The 23,181-nt window shown below is 36.6% G+C and overlaps 1 protein-coding gene across 1 annotated transcript in view; it reads left to right on the forward strand.

Annotated features, from left to right (window-relative positions):
• Nucleotides 1-23,181, forward strand: part of OSBPL6 (oxysterol binding protein like 6) — an 80,514-nt gene that overhangs the window by 39,329 nt on the left and 18,004 nt on the right. The window contains exons 3-15 of the mRNA XM_052675572.1: nt 2,423-2,518; nt 5,204-5,326; nt 8,182-8,235; nt 8,922-9,035; nt 9,161-9,325; nt 9,818-9,950; nt 10,399-10,502; nt 11,426-11,518; nt 15,778-15,840; nt 16,013-16,087; nt 19,487-19,652; nt 20,614-20,744; nt 22,754-22,861. Coding sequence (XP_052531532.1) covers nt 2,423-2,518; nt 5,204-5,326; nt 8,182-8,235; nt 8,922-9,035; nt 9,161-9,325; nt 9,818-9,950; nt 10,399-10,502; nt 11,426-11,518; nt 15,778-15,840; nt 16,013-16,087; nt 19,487-19,652; nt 20,614-20,744; nt 22,754-22,861 — 1,425 coding nt within the window. The remainder of the gene's footprint in view (nt 1-2,422; nt 2,519-5,203; nt 5,327-8,181; nt 8,236-8,921; nt 9,036-9,160; nt 9,326-9,817; nt 9,951-10,398; nt 10,503-11,425; nt 11,519-15,777; nt 15,841-16,012; nt 16,088-19,486; nt 19,653-20,613; nt 20,745-22,753; nt 22,862-23,181) is intronic.

Raw genomic sequence — 23,181 nt, forward strand, 5'->3', positions numbered from 1 at the left:
TGAACTGAACACAGGGCAGAATCAACATTTGTGTTCTGCATATGTTGACTTCCTGTTTACTTTTTTTTCAGCAGCTCACTTTACTGATTCTGTTTCTCTTGTTTAAAGGAAAGAAAAGATAACATTTAGATTTAAATATTTTTTTCTTTGTGATAAATGCGTAAAGAAATTCCTGCATCAAAGAAGGAGCTGCTTTTCAAAATGCCAAATAACTTCCAACAGTGTAATTTCCAGTAGTAATTCTGCAGAAATATAGCCTAAATTAATGGAAAACATTTTATGCCAAAGGATGTATTTTAATACTATACCGGAGACATGTCACAGATTTAAAGGAAGGATTTTGTGTCATTGTAACAGTGGCTATGACAGAAAAGAACCGGAAAGCAAGTATTTACAGTAAATGAGTTAACGTTTGTTGAAACAAGGAGTGTAAAGAAGGCAATTGTAAGTGTTCATTTTCTGAATTGCAAACAAATAGTTGAAAATGTCAGCATTCATTAAGGTGCCATTAGCTGATCACATATTTTTTCAACTGTAGTGGAACTGTAATAACAGGGCTGATTAAGAATACAAAGAAAGAGAGGAACCAAAACATACAAACTTCGCCTTAAAATGATGCAGTGGAAAATGTCACTGGAAATCTGGCAAGCCAGGGGCTGCTGGGTTGCTCCACTCTAAATATTTTACAAAATGAAATAGCAGTTATGTAACAACAAACTGCATTGGCTGCTAGATGCGAGGCCTTCAGAACATCTGTGTTGGGCATTGCTCCATCTCAAGATGGAGTGGTTCCCAACTGCCAAGCAGAACTGGTGAGGAAGTTGGGAGTTGTCCTGATTGTGATAATTGAGGCATTTTAACCTTCCTTGGAAAAGCATATGTTGGTTGTATATTGTTCAAATCTGATGCTCTGTGCAAATGTAGCATTAAATCTGTTCAGCCATATCATTTTGTTGTATTTTTCCTTTAGTATTGTTATGCTGAGGTCAAATAAATATATTGTTCGACATGTAGTGTAGGAACTTGTGCTAAAAAAAAATACAGCCATTTTCTCAGCTGTCTGATAGTGGTCATTGGGCTTAACAAGTTTGGTCTCTCTCTGATAAAACAGTAAATTTCAAGCATGGATGGCAAAGCTCTCCTTGTTGGCCCAAGGAATGGGGTGGGCAACATAACCCAGCTGTTTTTCCTTTATTATTTTTGGCTGTAAAATTAAATTGCAGTAACTGAAAATAAGCACCAATTATTGTTGTACTGTGGCAGGGGTGCTTATTGATCTCCTCTGATGGTAGAGGTTGTTCCCATGTATTTCCATTTGTTCACAGTTGCAAACTGAAAAAGAACAGTCAGTTGCTCTGGAGCCTGTGTAAAATGTGCATTTCTTTGAATAGCTGTGTTTATTCTAATTTATTTCAGATATGGTCCTGATGTACTTAGTTATCTGTATAAATAATAACATTTATTCTGCTGTTTGTATGTATTTTTATATTCCCTGATAGTTTCTACACTTGCTTGTACCTATGTAGCGTCTCCAGTCTCTTCTCTGGTGAATATAAGGAAGCTTGATTTGAGAACAAAAAATTGTAATTGTAATTTTCAGTGGACAAAAACCTACATATCTCAGAGAACTGTAATTGCCACAATCCATCATTGTGCTACATGTGCTAGAAATGAAGTAGTTTCATATCATGCCACAGAGGTACCAGCAATTTTCACCAACTGATAACATGGGATGTTGCAAAATTGTTCCAATCAGACAGTATGCAAAATGGAGCAAATGGGCTGTAACAGCTGTAATGGTTGAAGGTTGTTTTGCTCAATTAATGTTCACCAGCAAGCTTGTCAGCATAGACCCTGTGGCAGATCTTGTGAATAAGCTGTGCCCATGTTACTGCATGACTTGAGAAGCCAGTAAGAAAAAGCCAAGGAATGCTTTTCCTGTAATGTTTTGTTTTGGAAGTGAATGTGTGGCAGTTCCTACTGTATGATATATACACTCAGTGTTTCAGCTCAGCAGAAAAGGTGATAGGTCCAGCTGGGAACACTTTGAACCTCTGTAGGAAAGGCAAGTAATGCAGTTCTTGCCAGTCTTTTTTTAGTTCCCGCTCATTTCTAGGCCAAGCAGGGTCATTAATTTTAAGGCTGGTAATAAGAAAGGCAGGAAAGAGATGTGTTGCCCTGGAAGATTAACTTTGTTATGCATAGAGAGTACTTTATATAAGTTTTGAGCCACTATGCTTATGTAAAGTTTTAGGCTTTGTTATCCATCATATACTCTCTAATATACTCTATATTCTGTGTGATCAGTCCTTCATTACTCGATATGCATTTCTAATGCATACAAATACCATTGAATACCTTTGAATGATAAGTGGTCGTCTTTAGGATTATTTCATTTTTTTGTTTTTGTTTTTTTTTTTAGAGCATTAATATTTTGGAACGGAAGGCTTCTTCGGGAAGCACAGACCCTTCCTTAAGCAAGCAGTTCCTTGAAACAGACCCTATCTCTCTGTCCAAGGTAAGCAAGAGTACAGGCTGGGATCCAGGCACTGTTTCTCCTTTTGTACTTACAGTGTAGTTTGACTAAGCTTCAGGCTATCGGTTTTTATGGTTCTGCCACTGAATGCATTTTGAGCCTATTTACTGCCTAAAGTGTTAGAGAGGCTAGTAATCTCTATTAGATTTTGTATTAACAAAATTAAGGATTTGGGTGGTTGCGGAGATGGTTTTTTCCGCCATTCTGTGAATGTCTCCCAGGAGCAAGACTGACTATCTCAGAATATGGAGCTAGAAGAGGCTTTGAGCAATGTTCCAGTCCAATCAGAAAAAATAACAACAACCATATCCATGTCCTAAAGCACTACTAATCAATATGATATTGATTAAAAATACATAGAACTTTCCTCCTAATTGTATTTTTTGAGGTGGTCTCTTGAAGCTTGAAACCGTTGCTGAGCTCTTCAGTAGAACCATAGAGGTAACAGCACCAGTTCCTGAATGATGCACCCTCACATGCAGTGCTTTGTAGCTGGTGTCCTCTGGGCTGAATTCCTGAAATCTGAAAGGGCCGATTCTAAATAAGTCCAATTCTGATTAAAGAAGGCTTCATTTTAAGTTACTTCGTATAAAAAAGCAAGTTTGTTTCTTAAAAGGTGAGGGTGCTGTGATAGAATACTTGGCAGAAAATAAAAGCTGAAATTAAATATCTGTAACTCGTGATACTTGGGAAAACATATTCAACATGATGCATGCTATTCAACTATGTAAAAGTGAAATTGCCCTGTCTTATTGGGAAAACAAACAAACAAACAAACAAAAACAACTAAAAAGTCCCTTCTTGCCAGTATCAGGGGCATGTGCAGAGCCAGGCCTGTAAGATCTGCCTGTGTTCCCTGATCCTGCTGCTCCGTGCAGAGCTGCTGTTCACTTAATGTGCTGTGAACCATAGAAGTACTGAAATGGTAAAGCTGTGCTTTGAATGATCCAGTATCAGATGAGGAACCTTTGTTGTCACTCTGTTTTCCCCTTTCTGGCTGCTCTTGCAGTAGAATGCTCTGTGGCACAGTGTGCCTCATACTTGGCACATCTCATCATAATAAACGTGGATGAAGTGAGCTGCAGTTAGGATGGTTAGGGGTGGCTATATAACAGCTTGTGGCACTGGTGCAGCAAAAGGCAGCTAATGGTTATTGCACTGAATAATGGCTTATTATGTCTTCCTGTATCTGGCCTTTCGGTTAAATAAATAGCTCTATGAGATTGTGTGATTTCTGGTTGAGAAGTAATCAATACTGATGTTATCTGGTAGATAAAAGACTTATGCCCACAGCTGATTTTCTAAAGGAAAAATCAATATCAGGAGTCAGTTGGCAGAGTAGAGAAGAGATCCTCTGCTTGCCCCAGGGGACTCATAGTTTAATTTCCCCCCTTAAGAGCCAAGTGCTTCATGGGGAAAAAATAATGCAAATGTACTTCCTGCTGAGTAATGGAAATAGAATATCATCTCAAAACACAGTGAAATCAAAGTGATGGTTTTTGAACTGTGTTTACTGGCCCCGTGATAGTTTCAATTTGCAGTTATACAGGGGAAGTTAAACAGAGCTAAAATTTTTATTAAAACTTACAGCAGTAAGTGTTACTTGGGACAGAACTTTTCATCCTAGTTAGGCTAGCAACTTCTTATTCAGGTTTGTAAACATAAAGTTTGGTGTTATATTTATAATCATATTTTCACAATAGTGACATTGATGGTATTGAAGCTCTGTAACACAGGCAGGGCTGATGGTTTTTGGCTGTGAGCAGGTTCATGGGAAATGGAGGGAAGAATTTCTGTTTCTCTTCAAATGTTTGATGACCTCTTCCCTCTTGCAGTCGCTTTATGTATTATGAGTGAGAGTTGTGACAGCTGAGAAAATGCTAGTTTGCAACATTTATTGATTACGATAGCAGCAAGGGATGTGAATAAAGGCATGACTTTCTCACTGAAAGCGTTGTCCTGTAGCTGTTCACTATGATGTTTCACAACTCAGACCTGAGTTGTGGAAGTGGTCATGCATAACAAGCTCTGTGTGCAAGGAATGTGCTTGGCTCTCAGAAAGGTCTATACAGCTGGTTATGTCTGAAACGATGCAGCTCATATACTTTTCTCGAGAGAAAATTAGTTAGCTTTCCACAGCTTTTCCCTTAATGTATTGAAAATGAATGACAAGAAACTTTGATAAAGTTTAATTTCCTTTTATGTATTTCTTAAGGTGCAAATAGCCTCTGCAACTCTGCTTCATAAACTGCCACTGAAGACCAACCACAAGTCAACCTCTTCTGCTTGAACTTCAGATTTTAAGGAAAATTAGGAGTATCCAAAATCAGTGCAGATTGTATGCTAGAGATAAGAAAGCTTACATATTCTTATGATCAGGGCACAGTACAAAGTACACTGTTAATATATTCCCATGTATTTAACAGTAAGATATCTACATTTCATCTCATGATCTCACTGTTTTTAGAGGAGCGTTCTGAGTAAAGTTAAGTTTTGAACATGCAAATTCTGCCCATGCTCCAATTACAACATCCGTTGAATCTTTTAGCTCTTACTATGCAGAGATAATCTTTGTTTTGTGCTACAGAATTTGTGCTGCATATAAATGCAGTTTTACATCATGTGTTCGAACAGTTATTAATCAATGTGTTCATGCTTTTTCACCAGGAGCCTGACAGTTGGGAAATCATAGAGGGTCTGAAAATTGGCCAGACTCATGTACAGAAGCCAGACAAACATGAAGGCTTCATGCTGAAAAAGAGAAAATGGCCCTTAAAAGGTTGGCACAAGGTAAAGTTCTCATAAAACGGTCAAAGGATTATTGCTTCCTTTCACGGTTTGAAATTTTTTGCCTAGAGAAAATACAATGGAGGATGACTGACAAATAAAAGCCCAGAATTTCGGTGAATGACCTTATCTTCAGAGTGTACAAAGAATTAGTCTGCACACACAGCTTTGTGGCTTCAATGTTGCAGGGCTGGCTGTGTAATGTTATATTCAAAATCCAGGCAGACAGTGTAAATAATACAGTAGATGCCTTGTGTTTTAAGAGGTTTAGCCAATATTGCTTTCATTCTTCTGAATACATTATAACAAAACATAGCTGTGCAGTGTAAGTTTGAATTGAGTTTACATGGAAGCAGCCAAGACTCTATAAGAGCCGAGCAGGGTTTGGTGTGAACCAAGGAGTTCTTACTGGAGAGCATCCCCTGAAGTACTTTTCCCTTCAGCCTTCCTGGCTGGGCAGATTTGCTCATCCCTGTCCCTGAATTGTTTGTCAGTGTGTCTGTAATCTTCTTTGTGGACATGAAGCATGACTATTTAACAAAGCACCATCACAAACGCCAACAGCAACAAAATAAAACAGAAAAAAACCCAAACCCTGAATCTTCTATTTCTATTTAGTTAATGTGGAGACATTTCTTTATGAACATTTACTTTTTGTTAGCCCTAAATGCAGTGTTCATTATGTCTTCTGCCTGTATTTTATAGCATAATAATTGCACTTCTTTTGAATTCTCTGTTAACAAGATTTGGTTATTGATGCCTACCTGTATTTTGCACATTGGAGTAGATCAAGAACGGTCATTTTCTAGGACACAGCATTGTATTGTGAAGAATAGTGAAACCTACTTTTATAAATGGCTTTTTTTATTCCTAGTAAAATATTAACTTTGCCTTTTAATGCAATTTAGGTCTGTGTTCATATTCACACTGTATTAGTATAAAACACAGTTTTTCTAATTTCTCTGTTCTTTGTGAATGTTATACTAATGTGTCCACATGCTGGATTATCAGTACAAGATTTTGACCTGTCTGCTACTCTTTTATTTTTTTCTGCTGACCTATCAACCTTATTTTGTTTTGATTTTGTTTTACTTAGCTAGAATTTAGCTAGAATTTCTGTAACACTACTTTGTGCTGAGAGCACAGTAAGGAGTTCCAGAGACAGTACAATCCACAGTGGTTGTACTGTATGCTGTTAGTGACCTGACAGCAAAGCCATGGAATCCTCTGCCTGTTGAACAGGGTATGTCAAATTCTGATGGCTGTCAGTGTGCTTTATTAGCATACCAGTTACAACATGTACAACTTATGTAGTAGTTCAACTTATGTAGTAGTTCATCTGCTTCTGAAATGCTGTGTGCTCTGAAATGTGATGTGATAAAAGGTCATTGGTATATGGAGCCTACAGAAGCAGAAAAATAGGGAATTAACACTGTGTTCTTCTTTAGTCCATTGATGACCATACGTAGTAAAACTAAAACTTCACAACCTGTTGTTTTGACATCTTATTTGAGAAGCTACACCTCCAGCAAAGCTGGAATTTTATCGCCCTGTGTCAGACCTTGGTACCATTGGTTGTGCATCTGACATTATTTCCAGAGGCATCTTTAGGAAATATTTTCTGCCATGAAAGTACTGACCCTGCTCATAATGTCAGTTCAACAGGTTCGTGTCAGGCAAATGTGATCCTTCTCTTCCGTATCAGACAGCTTAAAGAGTCTTGCGTAATAACTTGCTGTGTTCCAGATCATTAACATAAATTAGTGCTTTAGGGTAGGCTCTGAAAATATCAAGTAGTTTGTATTACTTGCGTGTTGATAACACAAGTTAGTGAATCTCAGTAAACATCTACATTTCCTGCCAGGCTGCATCTTTATGCTGTGTGCCAAATGCTGTGCTAACTTGTCTGCAATGCAGCTAGAGCCGTCTAGTATTCACAAGCTACAGCAGCTTTAATTGTTGGAGAAGCATGGTGAATTGAGGATTCTGCTCTCTGCTGTAGGGAAAAGCTGCTCAGAAAAATAAAGGTGTAGCACTTGTGCAGATAGGCATTGTCATGTTAGCTTCAATTTGCCTATTCCTTGTAGCTGCACCAATGAAGATACAGTGACTCGCTCCGTATCACTTGCAAATGTACAAAACACAAACCCTCCAATGACCAGGGTCTGTTGCTGGTAATACTGTAATATTTCCACTTGTACTACCGCAGCTAGCTTACATCTAGAAAAAGTATAAGGAGCATAAATCACGGCTTCATCTTTACTTCACTGTACGAAGGTCTGCTGCGAGTGCAAAGTTTTGGATGGTAGAGCTGTGTCTCACAGCTTGCATCGCTTCCCAGCTGGAGTCCACAGAAGACCACAGGAGTACCCATCTGTGGGTCTTCCTTCCAGGATGTAGATCTTGCACTAGGAAAAGCTTGTCAGCTTCTGGATAGGGAGGAATGTTGTTATGTTGGGAGATATGTAGGGAGGAAGCAGTTATGTTGAAACATGACCATCTTATTTGGGAAGAAAACAGGAGGAAAACAATGAAAAAGACTTATCTCTTTCTGCCTATGTTGTCTTTCTAGTAGACCTTACTGAATTGGCTGGAAAACAGAAAAAATGTCCTTAATTAGTAACATTCCTAAAGTTCAACATAGAGTATACTGTTGGAAACAGAATCTAGGTTTTCACACTTAAAAGATAGTTGTTATCAAAGAGGAAAGAAAAAATTTGCTACCATACTTATGCTCTTTCCAACCTGTAAACAGTCCTTAGTTGTTACAAAGTTGTTTTCATTTGTAGGTAAATTATCATGCACAGTTAAATTGCATCTGATCATTAAGAAAAAAAAATCTTTTTTTCCACTTTCAGAGGTTTTTCGTCCTGGATAATGGACTATTAAAATATTCAAAGTCACCAATTGATGTAAGTAAAGCTGAAGACTATTTTAAAATTTGTTAGAATTCAACCTGCTCATTCTCATACTAGGCACCTTTATCACAAGCATACACATGAAAGTTGTTGGTGGATTCAAAGAGAGATTTGAATATGGAAAGCATGTAAGATTTAGGTTGTTATATTCCCCCAGATTCTGCCTTTTATTACTTCAGTAAAAATAGAAATTAACTTTAGAAGTTAAAATAGAAGTTAACTTAATGAAGATATTTCAAAGATTAGCCTGAGCATATATTGTACCTTTTTAATGTTGATGTCAGGGAGAGCTGATTATTTTGAGGTATGTGGATAGGACAGAAAAGTGATTATGATGCATCGAGATATAAGGGGTAGTATTAAATTAGACACCAATAACCATCAAGCAGTATCAGCAGGGAGCTAAGTGCTGTCTAATTTTCTCAGCTTCTCACTTAACCTGTAGTTATATGCTAGTGTGAACCATCACACTTTTCATTTGGAATTGGCTCTGCAGTTGTGAGATATTTTTCTCATCTATAAAAGGAGGAAATTTTTAGTTTGAATACAGGTTTTAACTTTTATGCATCTTTATGTAAGATATTCCTAAAAACAGGAAACATTTCAGCACCAGGTATTTTGCTGTTAATTATAATGAAATACATGATACTAGCAATTTTGTACTTTGCTTTTGGTTTCAGATACAGAAGGGCAAAGTACATGGAAGCATTGATGTAGGCTTATCAGTTATGTCCATTAAGAAGAAGGCTCGCAGAATAGATCTTGATACGGAAGAGCACATTTATCATCTGAAGGTGATACATCAAATATGTATTCTCTTTTCATCCACAGTGGAAATACATAATAGTAATTAGGAAAAATCTGCTGTGGGAGAAAGAGTGTTATTTTGAATGCTTCTTTATAATGAGTTACTTTGTAGGTGAAGTCCCAGGATACATTTGATGCATGGGTTTCAAAATTACGCCACCACCGGTTGTACCGTCAGAATGAGATTGTGAGATCTCCGAGAGATGCCAGCTTCCATATATTCCCCTCAGCCTCTACTACAGAGTCTTCACCAGCTGCTAATGTACCAGATGGAAAGGTACGTTGTGTCCTTTTGTTGGAAACTCATGCCTGCTGCACTTGTTCATGGGCAAGCCTGAATTTCAGTGGGCTCTGCTTGGAGTGCCAGTAGAGAGGAGTTTTCATTGGAGGAACTGATAGCCAGCAAAAAGCTGGGAGTAGCTTTCATTAATGGGCTGCTGTAGAAATTGTGCACAGAACTCATTGTCTTCAGAAGAATTTGCTCTGGCTTTTTGCATCTTAGATAAATCTGTCTGTTGTTCTGTAGTTTTCTTCCTCTTTAACAACAACTTCTGTAAGTGGTGTTTAGCAAACATAGTTTGTGAGGTCTTTGGTTTGATTCTCCAATATACTGTGCAGAAATACCTGTGTTGTGGGCGACTACATAGCCAAATCACAGATGTCACTGAAATCACAATGTGTACTTTTTTTTTTATCTCAAAAAATATGGTGATTACACTGACTGAGCAATACATGCAACAATAAGTGTAAGCATTTTATTATACCTTAGGTACAACAAAATAGCTTCCCATGGCAATCTCCTATACCTTGCAGTAACAGCCTTCCTGCAACCTGCACTACTGGGCAGAGTAAAGTAGCAGCCTGGTTGCAGGACTCAGAAGAGATGGACAGATGTGCAGAAGGTTAGTCTTTACCATTTTGTGCCTTGCTCTTTTAGCAAAATGTCTTGTTGGTAAGAAATAACATACAGTCAATGGAAGTGGTTAAGTAGCATCTCTACATGCCTATGAGGAGCTCTTTAGGTAATAAACTAGATGCTTGTAGTAGGAACTTCCCTCTTAGCTTGTGTTATGATGTTGCTTTTAAATTAAAAAAAAAAAAAAAAAGTATTAATGGATATCATTATTAAAGTATGCTTAAGTTTTAAGGTCCAATCTTGTTGCTGACTGCCATAGAAATAACAAGTGCTCAGCATCTCTGACAGTAAGGCTACTACTTAGGTGCTTTACTATTAGATTTGAGGCATTTGACTTTTGTCGTACAATAAAATGCCAGTGGTGAACATTATGGCAAAGAAAACATCTGAACTGAAGCACCTAATGTTTTTTTTTTTTCTTTTATATGTTTTAGATCTTGCTCATTGTCAGTCAAACCTTGTGGAACTCAGTAAACTTCTTCAAAATTTAGAAATACTACAGAGAACTCAGTCTGCACCAAATTTCACAGACATGCAGGTAATTCTATTTGATAATAAATAATCATGCTGAAGCATTTGTTGGTTGCATTAAAGGTATTGTAAGTATGCTCTCTATTAACTTAAAATTGATTTTCTGAAATTGTAGTAACTCTTAGATGAAAGGCTTAATCGTGTTTATCTTAATCATGTTTAATAGTGTTTAGTGTAAATGGATAAGATGTATTAAGATAATTTGAGTTAAATAGGAAGGATCAAATAATTAAGTCATTTGCAAAAGCAGAACTAAGAACCATTACAATAGAATTATATGTACACACTGAAATTATACTTAAGGAGCTGTTACTGTGCTCAGTAAGATACTATTTTAAGTTTTTAAGGAGTGCAGTTTCAAACCTTCAAGGTGGGGAGGACATTTTATGTTCTAGAGAAGAGGGCATAGTCACAAAGGCTCAAAGCACTGGACCATTTCCCACTTCATGGTGAGTTGTCTTCTTGACCACAGGAAAGCAACAGCAGATTTTAAATCTTAAATACTTTCTTCCTTTTTCACTCAGGCCACTTGACTTTTGAAGTCTCCCAGTGGTGTTTTTGTGTTGAAAAGACTAGTTCCAATGAGGAGACTTACCATTTCAGGAAGAGCTGAGCATTTCTCTGACACTGAGAAAATAGAAATCCATAAGGATTTCAAAATCTGTTCCTAAATGTTGTGCGCTGTGAAGACAGTGTACCAATTGTTCTGATAAATGAGTTGAACACACCTTTTTTTTTTTTTTTTTTTAATAGTAGTGGCATAGGTGTCCACAGTTGGTCACTGCTGTAGTTGCAGGTCATGGCAGTAGCATTCTTTTCTTCACTTTCTAATTTATCAATGTCTAACACTACAATTCTTTACTAACTTGTCTGTGTTGCTTGTGTCAACTTAATAGTGCCTTGTTGCTTTTAACTATTTGTGTAATGTAGGCTAACTGTGTAGATATTTCAAAGAAAGACAAGCGGGTCACAAGACGATGGAGAACAAAAAGTGTCAGCAAAGATGCAAAAATTCAACTTCAGGTACTGAATTCATGTTTTCCTTTTCACTTTACTTTTAGATTAACTTTTAAGCATGAACTGATATATTAACTGAAAGTAGTAATTCAATGTACTGTCTCTTATGTTCCTGATGATGCAAATTAAATCTCAATTGGTTGTTTAAAACTTAGACAAGATAGTGAAAAATGTATTGATTTTACTTTCATATGAAAACATTGCCATCTAGGGAAAGGAAGAGAGGCTGAACACTACTCAGTTAAGGTGCAAAAAAGATGATAGGCATGCAGCACACAAAGATTCTGGTATTTCCATCTTAAACTAGAAGAGAGGGACAGTTGAGCACGTGACATTAAACTAAGAGCAGAAAACATGAATGAAATACTAAACGTGCCAGTTGCCTTTGTCAAAACCTGTACTAGGAATGTTACCAGTGAGCCCTATCTTATGAAACAGGCTACTATGGAAACAAATTGAATTAAACCAAAGAATAAATCATATGGAAAAAAAATAACAATTGACATCATCCTGCCTTAGATCTGAAAAGAAGCAGCACAGAAATAAGCATAGAAACCCTATGTCACTTCTGGATCCAGGGAATCTTGCTGTGTTTTGTCAGAAATAGCTGCGTGTTTTGAAGCCTAATCCAAAAACTGCTTTATTTTTATAACTGAGCAACTGTTAATGAAGACTGTACTTCACAGACTTCAGGAGATAACGATTACCACTGTGCTGTCTGCTGTGGAATAAATATGTCAGCAACTTCTGATTAATTTAAGTACTTTGAAATTCATGCAGACTTGTAAAACCTTTACTATGTTCCTCAGAGACATAATAAGGAATTTCTGTGACTCAGAGACACAGTAAGAAGTTCTCTGTGACTCGTTTAAGACTGACAATCTTAAGGAAGGAAGACTGTAAGGAAAGAAACTTGGATTGCAGCTGTAGTAGGTGACTTTTCTTTCTACCTGTTATTCTAGATTAAGGACAATATGCTGAACCAAGAAATATCTGTTAGGTGTAACAAGCTTTATTAACAAGGGAATTCTGGTGGTTGATGTCATACCCTATTACCTGCATGTGGAAGATCACTGTGTTTCCTTGTTGCTGAATAATGGTAGGCTACTAAAAATACCAGGGAAATGGATGCAAGCATTTTTGGAAAGGCAGAAGCAAAACCCACGTTCTTCTTTCATACCACAGAGGTCTAAAGAAACTTCAGTAAAAAAAGTATAAATTATTAAGGCAACAATACGTGATGATCTAGGATCACAAGGAATTGTGAGCTGTACCTGAGTTGCCATTGCCTTGTCAAAGTGACACTGTGCTGGGCTTCCTGTGGGAGACTCAGTTTGGCACCTGATTCTCAGGATGCTGTTGGTGCTATGGGTCACTTTGCAGATTCCTCTGAGAGTTTGTATGCATAGCACTGCTCTACTTTCGTCTGCCATTGCTGGAGAGATAGTGAATTCTGTTTAACTTGGGGCAGCTTTGGCTCCTGACAAGTGTAGGGCTGGAAAATAAAAAGCTTATTTTATTAGAGCAAAGCATTAAATGATTGATGACTGACTGACAAATTAATTTGCAGGAAGACAGAAACAACAAAACAATTCTAAATTATGTACAGGATGAAGATTTTTTTTTTTTGGCTGTTCTATTATGTTAACTAACTTGATTGGCTCGGTACACTCTTTTTAATTCCAAGGACTATTCTGTCCCAGGAATGGTTTAAAGCTGTGCTCTGTGGAAGATGGTCTCTTTCTGACTCTTGTGTTAATCATAATTTGCTCATGCTGCTATTCCACTGGATTTCCTCATAGGTTGAAGTTGTTTTTTTAAGCTTGCTCTCCTGTGGTGTTTTTCTACTAACCATTTTTTCTAGCTTCATTTCATATAGGTAATTTTTTCAAGATTACTCCAACACTTTATAAACTATTATCCATTGCTTTGAATCACTGTCTAATTTGTGATCATTTCTTCACGGACAGTACACATGATTTGCTATTAAATAGTTGAGAGATTTGATGTCAAAAAAACTTTTGTTGCCCTATTCCTTTCCCCTTTCTTCCATACGTATCATTAGTTTTTTGGGATAATACTAATAACAACATACTAACTTCCAGCTAGATGGACTATTAATTCCATTTGAAATATACGCACCAATTGATTGTAGAATAAGGAATTATTAATTACCAAAAAAGGACCTTTTGCAGTATGAGATTGAGAGCCAGAGAGCATGAAAATGAGGTGTTCTGTTCACAAATAGCAGGGAGCAATGCTGTAATTTTTGCTAGCTCTGTGTCCACTGTGTAAGATGCAATGAGAAAATTCTCCCATCTAATGTCTATTGTAGTCAAAATGAGTTAGTAAGATAGCTTTTGTGTGCCTGCTAACGCATTCCTAGAATATGAGTGCAAGGTGTATAAAGAGTTTTAAATGTACTTCTTATGGTGAGGACAAGTTTGTCTACTTGCTTCTACTTGCTTTGTTTCTTAGAAACGTTTATTTGCCATTTAAGTATACTAGTCCTGTATGCACATAACTTTGCTTACTGTGGTTAATTCCGTGATAAAAGTGGGGCTGCTTCACTGAGAAAAATTAATCATAGCATGTATATATGTGCTTTTTAGAATTGGGGATTTAGTTTTGCTGAATTAACAGCTTAATTTACAAGCCTTTTCTCAGGAGAAAAAGACTTGGGTTGTTTCTCTGAAGAAGGGTTGCTTATATAAGGGAGGTTTATTTTATTTTTTAGAAGTCTATTTTAAAAAGTCTTAAAGTAATTTGCAACAACAGCTTAATCAGTCTGCATTCATTCTTTTCTACAAAAACTGACTTTTGGTTAAAGAACAATTTTACATTCCCATGATTGTCAAAGATCTTGAAGAAAAAAATAGTACTGAACAGCAGCAAAATGAACTATCATTGATATAATTTCTTTCAGTGCTCAGAGAAGTACAGTTCCAAGACTTAGTCAAGGGTAGATGGAAGGAGAATTTTTTTTAATTTTTTTTAGCAGAACTACTTAGTACAGAATGATTTGAAAAGTCAGCTTGCTCTGCTGAGGTTTCTAGATCATGAATTAAACCTGGTTTATTACTCTTTGCATTAAATAAGTACTTAGTGACATGTTATTAATTGTAACTCAGATAATTACTGGACTTTATGTTGTGTTTGGGGGTGGTGCTTCTGTGGAACTCCTTGTTTCAATTTTAGTAGTGTCTACCTGCATTCAGAATCTTGCAGTTTTTGAGTGTTAAATATATACATTTGTGCGTCGCTATGTACATGTATGTATAAATTTGTCTCTATTAGTTGAACAGTAATAGTGTGTTCAGAACTCTCATTCAAAGTGTAGACATACTTTTGTAGAGCACAAAGAGCTTTAAATTCTGCCACCTCCTAATAAACTACATTATACTGTTCTTCACCATGATGTCCTAGTGTCTGAGTACCATTGCTATTCCTTTGATACCCAAGTTGCTTTCAGAAAGAGAAAAATGTATATGAATTTAAAACACTGAAATGGCTATAAATGCATATATAGATTAAGAAGAATGTAAAGGAATTGAAAATGTTTTTCTATAATAATAATAATAAGGTGGCTTTTTTATTGTTATAAATTCATCCAAATACTTCAAAACAGTGATATGATGTTAGGCATTAAGTAGAAGGGCTTTGTGGTAAGCATGGAGCTGTTCTGCATCATGCAGACTTCATGCAGCATATACACAACTTTGATGTACCATGGTGGATTTTATTATAAGTAATGTAAAAATGAAGTTATGCAGGATGAAGCCATATGTTAGGCATGCAAAAAAAAACAGTTGTTGGAACACCTAGTTTTTGTTTGTGCTACTCTGTCTGAGATTTTGAACTGCTTTGAAAGCTAAGCCTTCAGTAATGTATAGAATGAGAAATAGGATCTTACAGAACACAAAAGGATGGTATGTAGTGAAAATGAAACACAAGCCCAAGTATGGACAGAGAAATGCCAGAAATGTGTACAGGAGTATTTATGTAAGAAAGCTCCCTATAATGCACATACTCACATATTTTACTATTGAGATGTGTGCATCTTTGGTAACCACAGTTGATGCACTTCCACAAATGCCAAGTGATCTCTTTCAGAATTCATCTTCTAGGTGGTGAAGTGAAGGATTTTTTGTTTTAAGTTTTCTTCCATGCCATAGCATCTGTTTTGTTTTCTTATTCCATAATTGCATTATGACTCTGAATAGAAAAGCTAATAGAATTAATTTTTCTTTTTTTGTCCACTGCAGTCCAACTCTTCTGGAGATAACATTAGCGAAGTACCTAGCTATATAAGTCTCTGGCATACACAGGTGAGAACATATGATATGTTCTCAAAATGTGTAGGACATAAGAGTTAACAAAATTGAAATCCACTTAAAGACTCTCCCTCTCCCTTTTCTGATCACCTTTCATATCTTCCTCTGTCCATCACCCCTTCCCTTCTCTTTCTCTACTTCCTTCTCTTCTTGCATTCACTGTCAGGAAGGGCCGGCACCGAAGGGCCAGTTCAGCACAACACGACGCCGGCAGAGACTAGCAGCTGCAGTGGCTACAACAGTGAGTGGATTTAAAAATCAAGGCATAGCTTGAAAGACGGGAAGCTGTGTAACTTGAATGTGTAATAAGCTTACGAAGCTGGTTCTTGCACTTGATGGAGGTGTCCATGCTACCCATTCTGAGCTAAGTCACTTAAAAGTGATCAGGCCTGATACAAGTGGGTATCACAGTTGGGGTTCTGAGCTTGTTTTCATGGTCATGTACCTCTTCCTTTATGCAGTTGCAAGTGACGAACAGACTCGGGCCCTGCAGTGTTTGAAAATAGCTTTATTATTTATTGAATATAGCTTATATTATTTAAAATGGACTGAAATGATCACATTTTGTTAAAAGATTCTCATAACGGTCTATAGAAAGACAGTGAAAATGAGATTTGCCACAAACAAACAAGAAATGATGACATTTCCTGGTGTTTTTTTTTTTTTGTTTTTTTTTTTTTTTAGTAACGTAAGATTAGCCTTTTCATTTAAGGTACTTTGATTACATTCCATGATCCAAAAAAGTCATATTACTATTGCTAGTGTCAGTTTTTCATTTTTGCTAATTCTCCAAGCCTTTGACACACAATTTGGAGCTCTGAAATCAACATGCAGGCTACTAACTGGGGAGTGGGTGATGCTATTTATGAAACTAAATTAGCATCGTAAGTATACCTTCAACTGCTGCTTTGTCAGGAAAGCAATTATTAGGAATGCACAATATAGATTAGTCCCTCAAAGGATTAGTGAAACAGATGGGGAAGACATAAAGATATAGGAAAAAAAGAGCTCTGTGCAACTGAAGAATAAAATGAGCTTTAAACACATACCTCTACCTAGCTCAGTCAGTCAACATCAAGCTAAAGTTTTCGGAGGTGTGCTGCTCCAGCCTATAGCTGAAATCCACTAGCTCAGATGTAGCTTCTGCTTAAGCCTGAATAACTTGAGCCCTGTTGCCAGAACCATGAACCTCATTTACTATTAGGTCGTCCTGAAAAACGAGAGAAATCAGTGCTCCTCCAGTACCCAAAATAACTTCTCTAAACTTAATCCCTTGTAATCAGTTGAAGCCATGTATAGATGCAGAATATCAGTCAAATATTGATTGGGTGATCTTATCTTCTCTGCCTTTGTAGCAAAGAAATAAACCCCCATCTCAGTTTGCTGTCTCTATAGTCTGGAAGATACAGAATTACATCAGGTAAAATGCAGAAGGGAAAGGCTTGTGTTACAACCCACTGTACTGGGAACAGTCTGTCTCTATGTGAGCATGCAGTTCTGAAGAGGCTGATGAATGAGTGTTATTTCAGCCCTTGGAATAAATCAGAAAGTCAGGACGTGGTGTACCTGAAATCATGTCTTCAAAAATGAGGAAGAAAAACTAGAGGGATGCATCAAGAAACTATGTACTTAAAAAGATAGAAAAACTAATAGGTAATCAAGGCAGCATCAGACCACCATGAGTGTAAAGAGAAAGCACTACAATGAGAGAAGAAAAAAAGGGAAGAGAGGTTCATGGGCACTGCTTCTTAGATAGATGGTTCTTCAAGAAAATGAGTTTGTTTGCTGTTGGTTTTTTTTTTTTTTCCATTGTTTGTGAAGAGTAACTTGGAAATTCTTCCAAGATGCAGATGAGGAGAGTTCATATCAGTCAACAGTTCATTATTTTTGGTTCATGTATCTAAAGCAGTCAGCAAAGCAGCTACTTGTCTCTGACATGTCAGTGTGTGTTTCTTGCAAGCAGTGTGATGGTAATTGTAGAGCATATGAATGCTTGTTTCTAGGACTGAAAATAAAACGTTCTTTTTTTTCAACAAACTTCACTGGAAAACATTGCTTTTCAGCCTGGCCAGCTGAGGTATGAGGCAGCAATGCTGTCTCTAGAAGGAATTTATTCTACATCCCTGTTAACAAAGTCTTGATATGAGTCAAAAAGGAGGTAAAAAAAAAAACAAAAAACAAAAAACAAGAAACTACTTTGTTGTATAAATAGAAATCAAAACAATGAGAGAAGAGGATAAAGTTTACACTAGTTAGGTGCTGTGAAACGGTTAGTCTCTGTTATATGTATATGGAAATTGAAGGGCAAGGTGGAAAATGGTATTGCCGGAATGTGCTCAAGATGTGGTTAATAGGTCCAGGAGGATTTTAAGGGAGAAACCTAAGATGGTTATTGGTGACAAATGTTATAGGAAGGGATTGGTAGAACTATTCTTTAATGTAATCAAATAACAAGGTAACAATTTCAGATACTGATGGTGGTATGTAAATTATCTGTTGATGTAAATTTATATATATATATATATCTTAGTAATATGACTTTATTTTATCTGCTACTCTTAATCATGTCTTGGAAGACACTTTTTTTTCCTCCATTTTTCATATTTGAATAATTACATTGGGCTGCAGAGTGGGAGTTTTTGATTTATACATTTGGTCAATATGATAAACTTGAATTTGTTTAACAATGCTTAATACTGAAGTAAAAAAATGGAGTTCTGCATGCATTCCCCTTTCATTTAGTTTTGAAAATTAGGTTCTTGACTGGATTTTTATACAAATATATGCAAATGGTGAAAAACGCACTGTCACGCACACACGTCACATGTAAAGCAGCATACATACATTGCTTATGGAACATATAGGTAACTATTCAGTACACGTGATATATTTATATGTAAAACTTATAAGGTACGCACTTATATTTTTGTTTACTGTACTGGAAACTATAGAAGGAAAAAAGTAAAAACTAATAAATGGAAGTCTTTACTGCATTTTACTTAACTGCATCTCTATGCATTAATTTGTGGCTCTTGTACTTCAAATGAAAATTAAGTGAACATTTATGTTTGTTTTTTTTTTAATTTATTTCATAGAAAATGGAAAGACCACATGATTTTCCCTTTTCATTGTTGCGTGTACAGTGGTTTCTACTTCAGGTGTAACAGTGGTTTTCGGATTGATAGGGAGATTAATTTTCCATGATACATTTGAGAATAGTATCCTATCTCTAGTCTGTGGAGGAACTTTTATGCTGGTACTCGAAAAATGGATTCATTCTATGTGGACTCCAACAACGATATACAAGGAAACATGTGTTGTGGCTAAATTTTCTAGTTGTCTTTTAAGCATTAGGAAATGACCAGTTTTTGTGAATGTTAGAATTGGAATATTCTACTGCTAGCGATTAGCTCAATACTTAGGCTATTTTTGTCTGTTTCAGTGAAAGTTTTCAAGAACTGCAAGGATTTCTGCATCAACTGTGCTGTGATTTAGGACAGTAAAAAGTTATATGTTTGTTCTTCACATTTCAACCAAGCACTTTTTTTTTTTCAGAAGGAATAATTTATATTTTGCTTCAACAGAATTTAAAAGTTGGTTTGCTTCTTAAACAATACATCTTTACTGTTTCTTGCTGTAGGTCCCTTTTAGTGCCACAATGTCCCCAGTTCGGCTGCATTCGTCCAATCCCAACCTTTGTGCAGATATTGAGTTCCAGACCCCCCCAAGCCATGTAACAGATCCTCTGGAGTGCTCTACAGAGTACATGAAGCTTCAAGAAGAATTCTGCCTGATGGCGCAAAAAGGTAACTAGAAACATCAAACCTTTCCTTTACTGTGCTTTTCTGTTGTGTTTCGTTATTACCTTGACTTTATTGTGGCCAAGATGTTCATCTGTGTTAGATGATACCAGAAAAGAATTTAGAGCTGGTCAGGTGATTTACTTAAAGATTACGTATATTATCCTTCATATATTTTGTGTGGATGTTGTGAATATGGAGAAAGGTAAACCCTCAAATGAGGGCTTTCCTTTAGAAAAAATTTGAACTTGTTTTTGCACCGTATGAATACATGATTGATATTGGAAACATTTGGCTTTATCTCTTCCAAAAGACAAATCAGAATGTCACTAATGCATAACCTTGTGCAGGGATTTTTTTCTTTCTGGGTGCAAATTTTTGTGAGAGGTTCTTTGCGTCTATCAATGCAATAAGGTAATGTTTACTACTAAAATGTAATTTAGAAATGTCACCGCATTGCCAAAAAAAAAAAAAGAGGTTCTGCAGATTGAAAAAGGCTTTTAAATAGTATTTGCAATCAGTTTGCTATGTGTTACATAAAAAATGCAGGAAAAATATGACACTACTTAAAAAATAAAGTCTATTTGAAGACCAAGTAATCCTTGTTATTGATGCAATATTAAGTCTTAGCCAAACTTCAGATTTTATTACCCTGAAACATAAACAGAAAGGAAAAAAGAGAGCCTCAGACACAGATTTTTCCAAATATGCAATTTTTCGTTCACTCAGCATCAAGAATATACTTAAATAAGGTGTGAACATATTGTATATACTTTGCAACTCTAAGAAGCAAGTGGTTGTACTTAATCTGGATACACGTTACTTGAAGTTCACTCAGGCCTGTATTTCAAATTTCTGTATGTGTGGGATAGAAATCTCACTCTGTCTTTATTGCTAAAGTATTTTAATAAATGTAAGTATGTATTTCCATATCTGAGAAAACCCCTGCTATCTTTTTTTTCTTTAGTGCATTCGCTTTTGAAGTCTGCCTTTAACAGCATAGCTATAGAGAAGGAGAAGCTTAAGCAGATCGTCTCGGAACAGGATCTTACAGGTCACAATGCTCAAATAGCACACCTCAGACAGTCCCTTTCTCAGGTATGTTCTTGATTTGATTGCAAGCTCAGCTGATTTGCCAGATGCACTGTTTCTGTTTTGGCTATTCCCTGAGGTAGGGGAAGCCAAGAGAACAAGGTTCTTAACCAGAAATATGGCATATATTCTGCTGTGGACATGAGAACATAGGTCCAACCTCAGTGCATGTGGAGGATATGTATCGTTTTTTGTTTTTGTAAGCATGTATTTATTATAGTTTTCCAAGGGAAAATAAGAGTATCAACAATTTTTATGGGAAAGATAGGTATCTTTTTTGGCGCCGTCTCTAGCGCATTCAAGGAGGTACTCTAGTTTTTTTTAATTGTTTTAAATTTTGACTGTGTATTTTCAGATTTGTTTTATATGTCCTTGTCTCCAACTACAAAAGGAATTATGTGTTAAAGAATAATCATGGGTAAACAGGATTTTCAAATCCGAACCTGTTTCTCCCACTTAAGCTAAAGGGAAGTTTGTCATTGGCTTTAGTTGGGCAGAAGAGATGGAGCAACAGTAAGTGCTTTGATGGAGTACCCTACACCATTTTGTGAGATGTATTTTCAGGTTGAAAAACAACTCCAGTGTTTCAATTTAGAAAAGCTTGTGCAAGCAAGAAATGACAGCAGAGATGTAGGGGCAAATAGAACTTGACCCAAAAGTGAAGACAATTTCATGCATTATTATTGTTACTGAGTTGTATTTTTTTGCTGTGAAATTAAAACTGAGACATAATGCTTCTATAGACATAGATGTGTGATGTTACATAGATTCATTACTGCATATGGCAGTAAAGAAAGATTAAGGCCAAAATATAACAGTAACCATTTATTGTCACTGATACAAATTTAACCAGGAGTTGCGGAAACTTGCTAGCAGCTGGTATAAAATAGATGGTGGTATGTTACTCTTGTTCGTGGTCTCCAGTGTCAGTCTAAAAATCACTGTCACTCATCAGTTCACTGTCTCAACGGGCAGTGAATGGAAGGTTAGCATAGTCAGTCTCTTGACCAGGTTTTGGCAGTTTAGGAAGCTACAGCCCAGTTGATGTTAGTGGTCTTACCTTACATTTTCCCTTCCATGTGAACATGCCCAGGTCATTTCAGAACAAAGCAATATGGCATAGTTTAAACTGTCTTCAGTGACTGTTAAAACCTGTTTTACTTTGATCCTACATTGTTTCAGTGCGATCATGTAATCTGTTCCAGGGACAGGAGCAGAAAGATTGTGACTGTGGGAACAATAACTGCCCACTACAACAGTATGTCTGCTGTTCTGTAATTCCCAGTGTGAGGGATACATTAGGTTTATGTCAATTCATGTTCTGGGTGTATAACACGTTATGCTTTTTTGGATTTCAACTTGCGTGTAGTCACGTCCTTCTAGACATCAAGCAATGTGTATATGCACCCGTGTTTATAATCTAGCTTGGGCATTAAAGGAGGGGGAAGATTAGCAGATACCAGGCACCATTTACCATTTTACTGGCATCGGTTTATTTTGTGGTCCATAGTTTTTTGTGAGCACACACATGCATATACAGCAGCTTGGTCTGGACAGGCAGACGTCCAGTGATACTAGTCATTTTTGTTGTTTTCTCCTGAAAAGCAAGCAATTTCCTTCTGTGGGCTCTAAGAGTTGATAACTATCGTTCAGAAAGTGCTGTTGAGCCGTAAATCAAGAATATTGCAGTTGGTTCCTTTTCTTTGTTCTGCAGTTTCGTAAGCTGCTGGCATAGCTACTGAAGAGCTACTTGAACAATTAAGGTAGAACGCAGCTTAAATTGTGGGAGGGTATCGGTGCCCTCTGACCCTAGAAAATAATTGAAAGCAAGCCAGTGAAAAGATGAAATGATGTTATAGGGGGCCTTGAAATGGGTATTTGCTTATAAATGAAAGAAATTGGGCTCTGTGACTTTTTTTACAACGTTTTTGAGGTTAAGATTTTTTAAAAAATATTTTTTGGCTGTTTAACACTTTTTAAAATTTGTAAGTAAAATGTGCAATTTTTATTTTAAGGCTCTCAACCAGAATGCTGAACTAAGGAGTCGCTTGAACAGAATACATTCAGAATCTGTTATTTGTGATCAGGTTGTCAGTGTAAATATTATCCCTAGCCCTGATGAGGTAAGACTTCAGCCTTTAATGGGTTTAGAATATGATCAAACCCTGCTGTTCCTCACTAATAGCTAAAACAGATTATCAGATCTTTCAGGCTGGAAATTGGATATCTGTAGATGTTTTCAGACCATACTTTTTCTACGTAAAATTTGAACTTTTGTCTTTGCATATGTCAGGGCTTACGGAAGAACTACGTTCTCTGCAGAGAAATAGGGAGGGGTTGCAGCTTTGTGGGAATTAATGAGGTTTTACTGTAATGTAACACACAATAACACAGTAGGTAACTATTTCTGTATCGTCTCTTGCTAAATCAATAGAGTAGTGTA

This window comes from Tympanuchus pallidicinctus, unplaced genomic scaffold (genome assembly GCF_026119805.1).
Source record: "Tympanuchus pallidicinctus isolate F22 unplaced genomic scaffold, pur_lepc_1.0 scaffold15, whole genome shotgun sequence".
NCBI classification, from domain to species: domain Eukaryota; kingdom Metazoa; phylum Chordata; class Aves; order Galliformes; family Phasianidae; genus Tympanuchus; species Tympanuchus pallidicinctus.